The sequence below is a fragment of the Pelmatolapia mariae genome, linkage group LG5, assembly GCF_036321145.2.
Source record: "Pelmatolapia mariae isolate MD_Pm_ZW linkage group LG5, Pm_UMD_F_2, whole genome shotgun sequence".
Taxonomy (NCBI): domain Eukaryota; kingdom Metazoa; phylum Chordata; class Actinopteri; order Cichliformes; family Cichlidae; genus Pelmatolapia; species Pelmatolapia mariae.
Window position 1 is genome coordinate 14655868 of NC_086231.1, and position 15055 is coordinate 14670922.

Genomic DNA, 15055 nt, shown 5'->3' on the forward strand with positions numbered 1-15055 from the left:
ACACTGCAGTGGCTGCTGTGTATGTTGGATCAGTGTGGTGTGGTTGTTGCAATTACATCAAACACAGTCAATGATTAAGCCTGAGAGGATTTTCCTTAAAGTACAGGAAAAGTCAGAGATTGATGCGACTGTTTGCTTGCAGACAACACCTTGAGGCCAGTCTCAAAAATATCCTGTTACATAAAGTCTGACTTTAATAACATCTCAAACTCACATATATGGACCAATAAAACACCAAACAGTGCATTGAAACGTATCACTCAAATCAAGTGAGATGTGTAAGCACAGGATACAATTACTTTACTACAGTTTGCAGGGTCCCAAGAAAAGATCACTGTCTGATGGAGAAAAAAAACCAAACAAACAAACAAACAAACAAAAAGTCTTCAAGTAGCCCTGGAAATTAAACATTTTCAGTCAGACCCTGAAAATCAACCATGTAGTTGACTATACAGTTTTGTTAAGGTTATACTGCTATCAGTTGTAACATTAGCTGGTGTTCAGCTGTGCATTTTTCCACTCAGGTGATGCTTTTACTGGATTGGCAGTGTTTGGGATCACTGCCATGCTGAAAAATGAAGCTGTTACCAATCAGAAGCTTTTAAGATGGTATTGCAACAGGCCCATAAGACTGCTGCCACTAATTTTCAGTCCAGTTCTTATGCAATTTGGCATACTTCAACCTTTTCTCCCTTTAAGCCTTTCTATAAAGAAATAAAGGATGGCTCAAGAACTTTGAACACACATGATCCCTGTGAACCAAAAGCTCAGGCTCATGAATATCCTGATACAGTCTCCTCAAGCAGAAATCATTGTATTGTGTCTGCTTAGGTATGTACACAAAGTCAAATATGTATCTGTACTTTTAATGGTCACTACGATATAAAAACCATTCACTTGTACTAACCAATCACCATATTAGCCACAATAGCGTGTAGACATACCCGCCATACAGTGGAAACTGTCATGAACATCTTCTGTTGCATATGCATAAGCACAACAAATGATTGGCTCATCTGTTTCCTGTTTTGGCTATTGGTTGGCTCTTTAGAGACCGTGGCCACCATCTTCTATAGCTTTATATTTAAATTATTCTTTAACAACATCACTTTTCTTGTAACACCATGGATTTAACTTTGTTATTATAACTGAATTTTTCAGTAAACTGTGGGATTCATATTGTAAAGATATGTAGGACACAGCAGGATATAGCAGTCAGAAGATGAATGCATTCATTTGAAAAATCACAAACCAATGCAATAAATTTGTAGGTCACTTGTTTTAACACTCCACTGCTCCACAGGGTCACATTTCTTCCATTTTCTTAGGTCAAACCATGCATAATAATATAGTACAGTCACTGTGAGTCGCTTCCACTGCTCTCTAAGTTGCATTAATTAAAAAAACACAGTAGTTTTGACAGGAACTGAATGAAGAATAAATCTAAACCAAAACCACAGTGTGAAAACAAATTGGCCACCTTCAGTTTCTGCCCCGCAGAAACAGGGCCTCTGTCATTTTGTGCTGTGTTTACCCAAAGTACTGTAATCTTACAACACAGCAAGGTCATGCAGGTTTGTTTGAGAGACAGTGTGGAGATTACGTCGAAACAGTCACAGTTCAGGAAGGTAAATTCAACTCTGGGCAAAAAAATAACTCAACACTGTTAATGTGTCACTACTCACTGCAGAAATGGATAACGCAGCAGCTCCTTTAACAAAAAACTCACGGATCGCATGAATTCTCATGACACATGACAAAAACACATTTTACAAATCAATAATTGTTTGTTTTTCTACAGGAGACAAGAACAAGCTAGACTTCCATCATAACATCTATGGAGCCACCACAGCTTTAATTTTAGGCCTTTTTTCAATACATTTCCTCTTATAAAAAGGATTGCAGCACACACTTCAGCTGAACATACTTATAACTCCAACTCAAATTTGCTTGGTTACTGAGCTGCATGTAAAATTCTGCTCAGAAGAATGAAGATGCAGAAACTATTGTACATCGATTTTATCAGTTTGGTGCAACTCAAAGTAACAACAGGTGCACTGAAGAAGCCACAAAACAAACATGAACAAGGGAATGGTTTAGCCACAGACCACTGCTGTCTTACAACAAAAACAAAAGCCAACAGTTTTATCTTCACTATTTTTAGGCAACTTTCTTCTGAATGGCAGTACCTCACAAACTAATGAGATGACAATACACGACCAGAAATCTGCAGTGAATAAATAGATGGGTTGAGAAGAGCACTTTCATTAACCTCAGTTTGTACATAAGGCCAAAACTGCAGGTCAGAAAAATAATTAAAAGCTCTTTAAAAGGTTAAGGCAGTGATTTAAAAGGATTTTTGTACATTTAGGACCAGCAGAGCAGGTTCTCTGCAGAGATTAGAGCAAACAGTTTCCACAGAGCCACATCATCAATCACAGTAAACACCCAGTACTTTGTGTTGAGTTAGGCGTTTTCATATCAGAGCTCCACTGCCTGCTGATCACATGACACCCAGCAAGAAGAAATGGAAAAACTGCAGTCCTCCTAAATATGTCATAACATTAGATATTTTAGTCTCTCATACAGTATTCAATGTTTCCTCTTATCTTGTTAAAATCTCCTAGTCATATTTTTAACTGGACACCAGCAAATAAGCATTGTAACACTTGTATGCTGGGCACTGGCACTTCCAGAGGACTATCTTGTCCTGAAGGGATGATGATTCTTCTTCACTGTGATGTCCCAACAATTTGTTCCTGCTGCATTCATTCAGTCACAGCGCTGTCACACTTTAATTTCTGTGCATAACAGCTGGCAGCAGTTCTAGTATTCAGATACCATCTTCATATCAGCACTGCTCATGCTAATGATTAGCCTTTTGCCTCTCTCTTTACCCATACATAACAGAAATATGGGTTTTTGTGATAGTTTGTAAGTTTGGATTAATGGCTTGTGTGCAGTGAAGACAATGAGGTTTCTTAGATACAACAGAACGTTATAATCCATCTTCTTCATTTTGACCATTTGAAACCCTGATCCAGGCACCAAAAATGTAAAAAAACAAAAAAACAAAACGTAAATAAGCCAAGATAACTGTCCTTTAAAGAAACGACACCTTCAGGTCATTAAACTGCACTGCTTGCCGTTTTGGCACTTACATTTTTTGTACGTTTTCTCTTTTGCCAATTCATGACCAAAAAGCCTTTTTTAATGAGAGTTCACATACCAAACTTTACTACAGTTTTTACTTGCTCCCCTGCTTGTTTTACAGAGAAGAATATTTTATGTATCAGGGGATATTTTGGGCATGTTTTGCAAGAAATTTAAATATCAAAATAAATATGGGAATTCCTGTTATACAGGTCTGTTTATGGCAACATAAATGGACCTTGAATCATTTGCTAATAGGCTGTTTGTTGTCATTCAGCTACATCATGCTAGCAGATTAAGCCTTTAAAGGTGAGCAGAGACCTGTTTTCTCAGGTGTGATTTAACATTTTCCTATTCAAGTTCCTACACTAAAGGCAAGTTAAACTCAAGTAAAGTTAAACTGAGGAGTTTCTGTCATATTTCAGGCCTGCTTACAAAACAAAATGACTGCATCAGAAGTTAATAAAGGGTGGTCTCTGGCTGTGCAGCTACCCTTGGAAAAATGGAGAAACTTTTCTAATGGTCGTCAAACCATGTCTTTATTGATATATACTGAGGGGTCAAAACTCATTATTAACCTCCTAGGACTTGCCGTCCACATATGTGGACATCACATTTTGGGTTATTTAGACCAAGATACTCAATTTTGCTCTACATGTGCCTGATATCCACTTACGAGGACATTATACTGCTGCTGTTCTATCAAAACTTTAAACAAATATCCTCATATGTGGCTCTTATTTTTCTTAAAAACAAAAATAAGGTAAAAAAAAAAATCTGGTAATTCTTTGTTTTTACATTCATCGGGCCCCAATATGCCCAAATATCAAAGAGAAATTAAAAATGCATGTCGTGGAAGAGTTCGGGTCTTAGGAGGTTAAGAGTAAATGTCATCTTTATGGGGGAAGGAGTTAACATCATCACAGTTAAGTTTGCAGTTACAATGTGTCTCTCCAACTAATAAAAACACATCTATTTAACTGATTCCATTAATTTGGATAATTGGGGTACATTTACTTCAGCTTGAAGGCATTTTATTTATCAAGTTACCAGAAAGAACAAGAAAACAAGAAAAGATTTCTATCCACTCAATGCCAGGAAAGCCTGAAAGTCGAATAGCTCATTAAACTAAATACTGATAGAAAAAAAATAGCTCAATAACGTAAAAACAATTACAAAAACAAAGAGCATGACTGAACAGTAAAAATACACTATTTAGATAAATATCTTAATCACAATCTCATTAAGCAATTATGCCTTCTCTTAATAAGCAAATAAAGAAAAGTACAGTAAACATGCAGGACAAAAATGATTTCCATTGTACAAAGAAAAGGAAGGATCAGAGGCCGGTTCAGGGGATTCAGGAGGCTCTGCAGCAGTTGTTTACAGCAGATTCTGACTGCATCAAGAAAATTACTCATTTCCAGTCATCAAATACTGCCTGCACAGCCCAGACCAGCATGGCTCCAAAGCAACACATTTTTAAAAAGATGGAACAATATCTACGCCATCACATGATCTAATTTCACAGATCTTCAACTGTGGCTCACAAGAACATCAAGTCTGCCTACACGGACACACAAAGTGCAGAGCAGAGCAACAGGAAAACAAAAAGGCTGAGTGTTTTGCATGCAGTCCAGCAAAAGGCTGCCAGTAGTTTCCATCTGTAGCATACTCGTATGTTTTTAAAACACTGTGGGAGAACACTTCATTCTGTCACAAACATAGCTCTACATGGTCATCTATTACTTACTAAAATATGTCTGCAGCACAGACTATTTAAAAAAAAACAAAAAAAAACAAAAAAAAAAACAGAAATGTGGTTGAGGGAAATTCTGGATCAAAAGACTACATTTACATCAAAGTTTTAACAATTAATTTATTAGTGGGACACTTTTTTTTTTATAAAGAAAAAAGGAAGCGTAAAAGCTTGATTCCTTTTCTGTTGTTTCTTTATGTTTTCGTCAATATTGTGCTATTTTATTATACTATAAAAACAGTCCTCGCATAGCTTCTTCAATTTAAAGCATATCCTTTTATTGAAAACTCAATCTTTTGTTCACCTTTTTTCTTTTAAAGGGGATTTTGTAGATTTGTTTGTAGATTTATTTGAATTTATTTAAGCTGAAACTAGAGGTGGATCCATTGATTAGACATTCAGCAGCAACACAATTGTACGTTTAAAAATCGGTTAATAATACCAGTTAATAACATTCTCAAAGTGGGAGTAAATAGGATAGAGAGGTGTGACACAAGAGTTTGAACTGAACATTACGAAATGTTATCTAGATAAACAAGTCAGCTGCAGCATAACTGAAAACAAAACTGACATTTTATCTTGACCAAAAACTCAAAACCACCCTCGGCTCACTTGGGCCAATCAGTGGGACGGATCCGTCCACGATTATCTCAAGTCTTATCATAGATGTGATGGAACAATTCACATAAAAGGTTATAAGACAAAATAGTTGATAGGTGGATTTCTCTGGTTCAGTGATAGAAAAAAAAAATCTGTATTTTACAGACAGCACATTTCTCTTCCACCTCTAATAGGTTTGATATTGCTCTTCATCTCTATTGCACTGGCCTTTTGATATGTCTCACTGGTGTAAAGCTTCCAAGACCCATGTATTTCCACTGTCAGTGAAAAAAAAATAACATTGGAGTGGTAATCCCAGTTTTTTAACCATAAAAAACGTCAGGAAAGTATTTAAAAATACTAAACCCCTGGCCTCAATACAGTCCCCCTAACCAGCATTTCACCGCAGGAAGTGCAGGCGATAAATTTAAACTCTGGGCCTCCAACGGGCTTAAAAGGATTCCAGATCAGGAGGACAGCATCAGGAGATTAACCTTAGAGATTACACTTTTGATAATGAGCAGGTTGTTTCTGAAGCGATAATGTAAAATGCCAAGAATTAAAAACTATAAAGAAGCTCTCTACACAGCTGCCACATCAGCTTTAAGAAACCCAACAGTGACCTGAACAAACAACCAATCAGGTCTCTTTTTAGATTTCCAGCTTTAGTTCATTTTAGTTTTGTTGACAACATATAGTCCAATTTCATCTTGAGTGGTAAAACAAATAAAAATACTGCACACAAACATTCAGTATCCATTTAACAACAGCCTGAGCGGTCTTTTAAAAAAATGACCAGAGTTTAATCAACAAATCTTGTTGCACATGTGTTACAATTTATAGAGCAAACATTCCTATGCGAGTTAATATGGAACTACAACTAACAACATCTAGAAAATACTTCAGTTCCAGTACTCTGTAACAATGCTGGCGTCCACACACCAGGAACAGCAATGACTTCACTAAATTTCAATATTTTACAAAGCTAGTTTTAGTTTCCACCAATTACTTTTTACACACACAGACTTTAAATGCCTGCGGTTCCCAGGTATAATATGTATTCGGAAGGGCTCCACCTTCATCACCTTAAACTGCAGCTGGTAACTGTATTTCTTGTCCTTGCTGCCTATCCCAACCACAACCAGCATCAAGTGGAGAACTGGCTCATGTGCTGCTACGCTGAGGTCATTAACAAAACAACACAAAACAATGCTACCTGCAGACCAAGATGGTGGATCTGAAGTCTGTCTACGAGCTGAGAAATCAAAGATGCATCTAATTAATAACTGTCACAAACAATATAAACTATTATTCATTAATTTATAAAAGAAAGCACAGGTTGGTCGAACGGTCACACAGAGAGCCACTTCCCCTGTCACCACCACATACAGAAATTCAATGAGAAACACTGAACAGATACAATCAGCAGCTGCAGCGACACACTGTTGTTTAGACACAAACTTTAGGTCATGGTACTATTTGACTTTAAAGCTCTGTAAATATCAAAAGCATGAAAACAGTCCGACCAGTGTTGCCCAGAAACCTGCCTGAAATTCTGGACTTCAAAGACCTTACCTGTGAGGTACTCTCCTCGTACTTCAGGTAGTGATTTGTCACAGGCCAAAGTTCACCTTTCAGCTTCTACCTCACCCTGACTATTCTGAGAAATGCCTGCCCCCCTCCACAGCTTCTAACTTTTACTTCATTTCTCTTCTGGTTTCAGAGGAAGCAGCTGATTCTTCTCTACTTTTCCACAGAGCGCATGAAGTCTAAGACTAACTTGCTTTCTTCGTCTCTCCGCTCCTCCCCTCTGAACAAACAGCTGAGTTTCTTCCTTTAACTTGTGCAAGGTACTGTAGCTCCACCCCTCCTGGCACTCACTGTGATGAAACACTCCTCTCTGCTGCAACTATGACTCTTCACTACCTTTATCATCTTGTGGTAGGTCAAAGGTAGCCTGGATAAATCACTTGGCAACTGATTTATCATCTTTAATCCCAACCTATTTTTGAGCTGACATTTTATTGTCCTGCTCACCTGGCTGGAAGAGCAGTGAATCTGAAAATGAAACACCCCCATTAACCACATGACCACAAGTATGCATGAGTGTTTTACGGAAATACGGACAGCAGTAACAGACTGATAGGGGAGACAAAGAAGTACTATTGTCGTGATCAAAACAATGACACGAGACGCATTCACAGGCCGGACTTTAATAATTCATAGCTCAATGTTTACCTTATAAAATTAACTTTCATTATTTTAAAGAAGTAGTTCAATAAAGCAATGCAGGAACACTAACACACAACTTGCTCGAATTTATTCTTTGGATCTGTATGTGTTTTTCTGTGTCTCACCACATAAACAATATTGTGGAAAAAAATGACTTCACAAAGGCAGAAAACTGCTGATCCTCAATTACAAACATTTCTGGCCACAAGTCATCCAGTGAGGTCACAACAGGTGTTTTAGATTAGATGGAAGACCGAATAATAAGGAAACACTCCCACGTTGTTACCTCCTATTTTACATGAACTATAATTGAAGAGGCTCCATGGAGCTGTGCTGTTCAGAGGACTTTATGGAGACTTCTGAGCATCAAACAGCATTAAAACTCAATACATTTTCATTGATCTATAAAAAGTATTTAATATTATAGAGAAAATATTTAGAGTAAGAGATGACAGCTAAATAGTTATCAGTATGTGGAAATGGATACTGCTGAAAAATACTTATGGGGAAGCACAAAGTCCAGTCCTGTGCCTCACACGTTTTATATTATATAATAATGACATTGTCAGTTATCAAAATTACTTTATTTGTCAACAACACTAATTTACATCACTGTGGGAAAAGTCTAGCACAGATTATGTAAACAAAGTTTTCACATTACTAAATAATTTTTATTAATGTTTATTTAGTGGTTGTTTGAAATTAGAAATGCAGTATCAATGTGGAGAAAATAAAGACGTAAATCTGAAAAGGGTTCAGTTTGGGGAGTATCTTTGAAGGGTTATAAGGAGAGTGGAGTTCATTATATAGATAAAGATGTTCATAAAATAAAATTGAAGCATAGTTATTGTTATGAAACTGTCGTTTTTCGTCTTCTGTGCATTTTCTTTGGTCTTTGGTTTTTTTTACTGAAATTTAGTTCTAAACGTGCTGCTATACAAAAAGTGTAATTTGCCTTCTTTCCATTTAATTAATTTCTTTCTTGTGGACATTTGTCACTATCAAAGTTTTCAAAGACCCAGCTTTAGTTTAATGTAAAATTGCAAACACAGTAACCATCTTTATAAAGCTGTAGGCAGATCTCCAGAAAGCTAATTCTAATACCAGGGAGCTGAGACATTCTTCAGCTATTAATAAATCTTCTGACTTAGTTTTACATCCCTCCCCTTCAGCAGCACTCTAGAGACATAGTCCAACTGTTAGTTAAATAAGAAGAGCTGTTTGATTAAAGGAAATGTTTAAAAAAAAAGAAGAAAAAAATAGGTGAAATTTGACCTGTTGGAGGCAAAAAATGTCAAATGTGGTCCTGAGACAGAAGGTAGCATCATTGCTTTTGTGTCAGCCTCTGCTTGCACTTTGTAAGTCTATGATGCCGTAATTGTTTTTTTTGTTTTTGTTTTTTTTCCCGCCTGTCCCGTTTGGTTCTTTTGCCATCAGAATTATTGGATTTACTTTACCAAATGGACCATCCTAGCCTTGCCGTATTGGTCTATTTGATTCATCTTTGCTTTTATTGTTTATTTTATTTTCACTTGCTACACACGGGACAGACATGACTGGGGGAAAGAAAAGGGAGAAAGAAAGAGAGGTAGGGAAAGAAAAACAGCGGGGGAGAGGAACGGTGATAAAGGGCAAAAAACAAAAACCAACAAAACAAACAGACAAAAAACGCCATAATTGTTCCCATAATATTCCCATGTGGATATAATAACAGATGCTGAAGGTCAAAGGTCAAACTAGAGACTACAGTCGTTTCCCCACAGAACATGTTGGAGGTCTACGCTTCTTTAGATCTCAGGTAAGCACCATTCACTTTCATGCATTATTGACCATGTGGATAAAATACTACCGTTGGTGTTAATTGACAGACTTCTTAAACCTGTGCTGAACTACAATCCAAACCTGCACATTTGAAAATAAACCAGGACAATTCTGTTGCGGCCCTTTTATTTTACTCAGTTTTTATGGGGGGGCTTGTGTATGTTACTCCCCTCCTGTCGCCTAGCAGAGGGGGTCGTAACAATTCATCACAACTCACTAATAAAATACCACACATCTGCAGTGACAGAGAGACAAGGAAAAAAAATTACAGAGACTGAAATGATTTTGTTCCTGTGCAAAGACATACTAGCAACCAGAAAGTGACTGATGATCACTTGTTCAAAAAGCAAACTTATTCATAATTTCAGATCAAAATCCTGGCAACTAATATCTGATGTCTCACAAATGTCTTAATCGATTATTACATCCAGGTTATTTTTATATTCCAATTCTTATTGATTTCACTTCCTAGTTGTGCATCAGAATCTTCACTTCGTGAAGCTTTGTTTGTGACAAAAAGCAGTTGTAAATGAAAAGCCGTCTTTCCAGGTTGGGAAAAATGTATCACACAATGTCCAAATTTGGATAAACAGTCAAAGTAAGCTCTAAATGCATCCCAAGACCTCAGCTTTATTCATTAGAGAAGTGTGTGGCCTGTCATCTAGAGATTTAAACATTGTTGATTTCAGTAGTTGTCAGTAGTAATGCTACGTGGTTACTTAAACAAAATATTCATATTATACTAAGTAGAAAACCAGTTAACTACCAGAGGTGAGATGTTATGCAGCCACATGGCACAAGGTAGGAGCCCCTCTCTTTCAGTGACAAGAAGTTTTAAATAGGCAACATGTCAGAGCAAACTTAAATAAAACCACTCAACCACAGCAGTGTTTTCCGGTCCTGTGTGTGGAAGGAAGTGCTAGCACTGCTAACATTAGCTAGACTTGGCAAACTAATCTTAAAGTCCTGCATGTGTGACAACGTGAAAGTGCCGCACATTTTAGCAACATGTAAAATACAGTTTGATTCCTGAAGAATGTGATTAACAGTTACAAATAGATCTCAAACACACACATTTTTACGAACAATAGTCGATCATTAGATTGGGCTTGTTTGAATTATTTGTGAATGTTTTCATAGTGTTAACAACTAATTCTTGGTGTCCTTTAGTTTTGCAAACCAGCTTTTTGTTTTCTAGCACAGACAGCATGAACAAACCAGACCCAGGACTCCGGTCAGCGTGGCTGATGGGTTTACCAGACTGGAAGCTGAGCAGCATGGCAGCATATGGCACTGCCCAACACAGCACTGAGCCCCAGTAACACTAATGCACACGTCCAGCCAATTACAAACACACAGACACGCAAGTGGGACTCTGAGTACAGTAGGAAGTTCCATGCTGGGTCGGCGGCTGGTCAGCTACAGCCCATTTAACACAAACACACACAAAGAAAGGCAAAGAGACATGTAAACACTCAGCATGAGTGAATATAAGAAAAATAGGGGGAAAAAAACCCTAAAACTCAAATGAACAGTTGATTCAAAAGGTTATTACACAGGCCAGAATTATTAACACACACTCGCAGACCCTTATCCTCAGCTCATTAACTGCCCTCATCATCAACTAGACTGATAATAATCACGTCACTACACAAGCAGAAATTTCGGGTGTGTGTGTGTGTGTATGTGTGTGAAAGCATCTAACCCTAACCAGACAACCATTAAATCGACAACAACATCTGGTTAAGTCTGTATCAGTATACTGTTGCTTTAATGAGCAGTAATAAATCCCAATTTTTCAGAAAAATGTGTAGTGTAGAAACTGTAGAAAGCTTTGTTAAAAATATAGTCTGTTATTACTAGATAAACAAATCTTCATGGATCAATGTGAGTGGTGCTTACTCGCTTCGTCGGCGTGCCTCCATCCCATCAGGTAGGAAGAGTTTGATTGTTGACACGATGCAGCCATGGGTGACTGCAGACAAAAAGAGAAAAGACACTTCAATATTGTTCATAGGAAGAAAACGAAATAAAACAGAGCAGAATGTTTACATATACAAAGTCCTGGATCATCAGCGAATATAGAGACTAGAGAATCCATGTCAAACATGCAGCCCGGGTTGACTATGTGTCAAAGTTCATAATTTTTAAGGAAATGATTTCTGCCTTTCTGGCCCATATTAACAAATCCTATGAGGTATCAAATTTCATATTATTGAAGGTTTTCTGATGTGGGGGTGTACAATTACCCCGCAACTGTTATAATTAGGTATGGTTCAGAGTAATCACCAGTAGCTCACGAGTAAAAGGCAATTTTTTCACCAGTAGCTGCAGCGCTGTTGTATTACCACTACCTTCAGCCCTGTTGAAGGTTATTCCACAGATTGTCAAACACATGGGGAGTCAGTGCCTGAGTATTTGAGCGTATGTTGCTTCTTTCTGGGGCTGTGCGATATGACCAAAATCTCATATCCCGATATAAGACCTCTATCGTCCCGATAACAATATAAATCACAAAAATTTTACATTTTCTGAAAATTCTGTGAATCTCGGGCAGCTCGACTTGCGTGAAGTGTTTCCAGCTGGGCGTCGTGTACATGGAGTCGAATGTTTTAACCGATGCATGAAACTATACATTTTTAGGCCTAAGTTGTAACGGCCGCCATTTTCTTTGTGAGTATTTATTACACAGCGTGCTGCGGGGAAAAGCCTGTTCTAACGTTTGAGTCTAAGGTTTATTTTTTAGCACCTGACGGCTCTTTTTTGCTTCTCATCCGTAAACACTCTGCATACTCTTTCACGTGATTCAGTTTATTTCGAAAAGTCTCAACAGGATCTTGAGCTTTATTCTGAAAGGTTTATGTGGAAAATAAACAAGCAGACACACCATGGTTTTGCCGTTGCTGTTGCTAACGACAACGTGTAGAATAGAATAGAATAGAATAATCCTTTAATTGCCCCACAAGGGGAAATTTGGTTGTAACAGCAGCCAGAAAGACACATATACAACAAACAGTACACAGGACACAGAACAGAAACACACACAATTTTTCTTACATATTTACAAAAACAGGCGCTTTGTCCGTCCGTAGTGTGGTTATATTAAATATAAGAGAAGGAGAGAACTTTAAGAAATTAATATAGCCACTACAGTGACCATCAAAACGGTGAAAAAAAATACTGCCATAGCGTAATAGGAAACGACAGACGTTTTTATATCGTCTTCCAATATATATCGTTATATCGAACAGCCCTACTTCTTTCTATTCTGCCCAAACTCCTGCTGTTTTCCACTTTACATTTTTACATATATTTGCACACGAGGATCCTGGCTCAAAGTGCTATTCAAAGAAATCTGAGCATGTAAATAGACAGTCATGTAAGCTCTGCTACACATTCACCTGGGCTACATCAGTCTAACTGCTACCAGGTCAAGCTTGTGTCCTGTGTGTCACAACAAAGAAGTGGTTTGTTTTGAGCTAAATAAAAGCACACGTGCTGTAGTGCCTGGATCAGCATGTGAGCTGACTGTGTGCAGAGGCACACAGATGGACAGAAAAGAGGGAGTCACATGGAGGGACTGGGATTTTACTTATTTTTGATAATAGGGAAAACATTATTATAAGGCTGTTCTAAAAGCTCCCTGAAAAGCCTTTAGCTGATCCAAAATGCTGCAGTGAGAGTACTAACAGGGACTAGAAGGAGAGATCATATTTCTCCCATATTAGCTTCTCTTTACTTTACTGGCTCACTGTTAAGTCCAGTACTGAATTTAAAATCCTCTGCCTCACATAGAAATTCCTCAATAATCAGGCCCCATCATGCTTTAAAGACCGTATAGTATCATAGTATATCAATAGATCACTTGTCTCTCAGACTGTAGGTTTATCTGCGGTTCCTAGAGTTCCTAAAAGCCAAACGGGAGGCAGAGCCTTCAGCTGTCAGGATCTCCTGTGGAACTGGAGAACCAAGCTGTCCATCAGGAGACAGACACCATCTCTGCTTTAAAGGGCTTGTGTGTAACCTTTCTTTCTGGTTAGGGTTAGTTGGATCAGGTCGTCCTGAACCATGCCTTAGTTATGCGACAGGCTCAGGTGGCTGGGGGACTTCCCATGACGCACTGAGCATTTCTTCTTTACTCCCGTCTTTTCACTAACTGTACGGTAACATGCCACTATCATCTCTATTCTTGTCTGTTTTCTCTTTTCCCTCCTCTCACCCCACAACTGGCCACGGAAGATCCTGCCCCTCCCCGAGTCTGGTTCTGTTTGAGGTCTCTTCCTGTTAAAAGAGATTTCTTCCTCCTCGCTCTTGTAGGGGATCATTTGATTGTTGGTATTCTCTTTCTCATAATTGATGGTGTTCTTATAGTACAAAGCAACTTAAGACAACTATTGTTGTGAAGGGGTAATGTTAATAGAATAAATACATATCCTATTTCCAGTATACAGAGACTAAATTTGTTTAGACACAGCTTTTTGTCGTTTTGCTTATTTTTTTTAATGCATAACAACAGTTCCCAGAACACACTTCTCTAAAGCTATCTGGCTTGTCATGCACTGGCGCAAATCCAGGATGTGAAAACAAAAACGTGTTTCTAGACCCTAGTGACTTATTTTCATATTGCTGATGAATTAAAGTAGTTATGAGTCTCTTCTGGTAAAACAAACTTTATATTTTTTATTATATAATTTAACTTGATATAATCTTCTAAAATCTGTAAAAAGGCACAGATCAGTCTTTTTTTCATAACCTCTGACAGAAGTCTCGTGTGCCGGTTTAATGCCTGTTGGAACTCCAGTATGAAAATGGCTTAAGTAGAGCTGAAAATCTGACCTTAATATGCGCTCTCTAGTGTCTATGTATGCATTAGGTCATATGACCAAAGCTAAATGAGCCCAGAGCCATCCTTGAAGGTTAGTCAAGTGTGATTACTTGACATGTGTGCATTATTAACTATAAGAGTAAGGAAAAATCCTCTGTCCATTATGTATGCTGACTGAGAAGCATAAAATATATGTGCTTTGCCCCATAATACGTCACTGTATGTCATCATATTCCACATGTGATCTTTGTACCTTTGCGTGTGTTCTCAGTGACGTCGACGCCAAACTGGATGATGTCGCCGGAGAGGACCTCACAGGGCGGACTCTCCTCCGAGCCACGACTCAACCTCTGGCTGTTGATGAATGTCCCATTGCTGCTTTTAGTGTCCTGCAGGTAGAACTGAAACATGCAAAACAACAGGTCACAACCATGTGAAGAAAACTGACACTTATAAAAAAACATGAACAGAAAACTCTAAATTGAAGAAGAGTCGAGTTAAAATAGATCCCCAGATTAAAAGAGAGAAATAAATTATGACAGGAAATATGAAGCTACGGCTCATAATGGCAGAAATTATATTTCACAACCTTTGGTAGTATGATTTTCATATTGTCAAACAAATATTAAGTATTTATCAGTAATCAAAGCCAATTAAATAGTATA

At 37.9% G+C, this 15055-nt stretch overlaps 1 protein-coding gene across 9 annotated transcripts in view; it reads right to left on the reverse strand.

The window, feature by feature from the left end:
- slmapa (sarcolemma associated protein a) overlaps positions 1-15055 on the reverse strand; it is a 76227-nt gene that overhangs the window by 35107 nt on the left and 26065 nt on the right. For all 9 annotated transcript variants that reach the window (XM_063473762.1, XM_063473764.1, XM_063473765.1 and 6 more), the window contains exons 2-3: positions 14644-14791; positions 11468-11540 (exon numbers count right to left, since the gene is read on the reverse strand). In XM_063473762.1, the coding sequence (XP_063329832.1) occupies positions 11468-11540; positions 14644-14791 (221 nt within the window). The remainder of the gene's footprint in view (positions 1-11467; positions 11541-14643; positions 14792-15055) is intronic.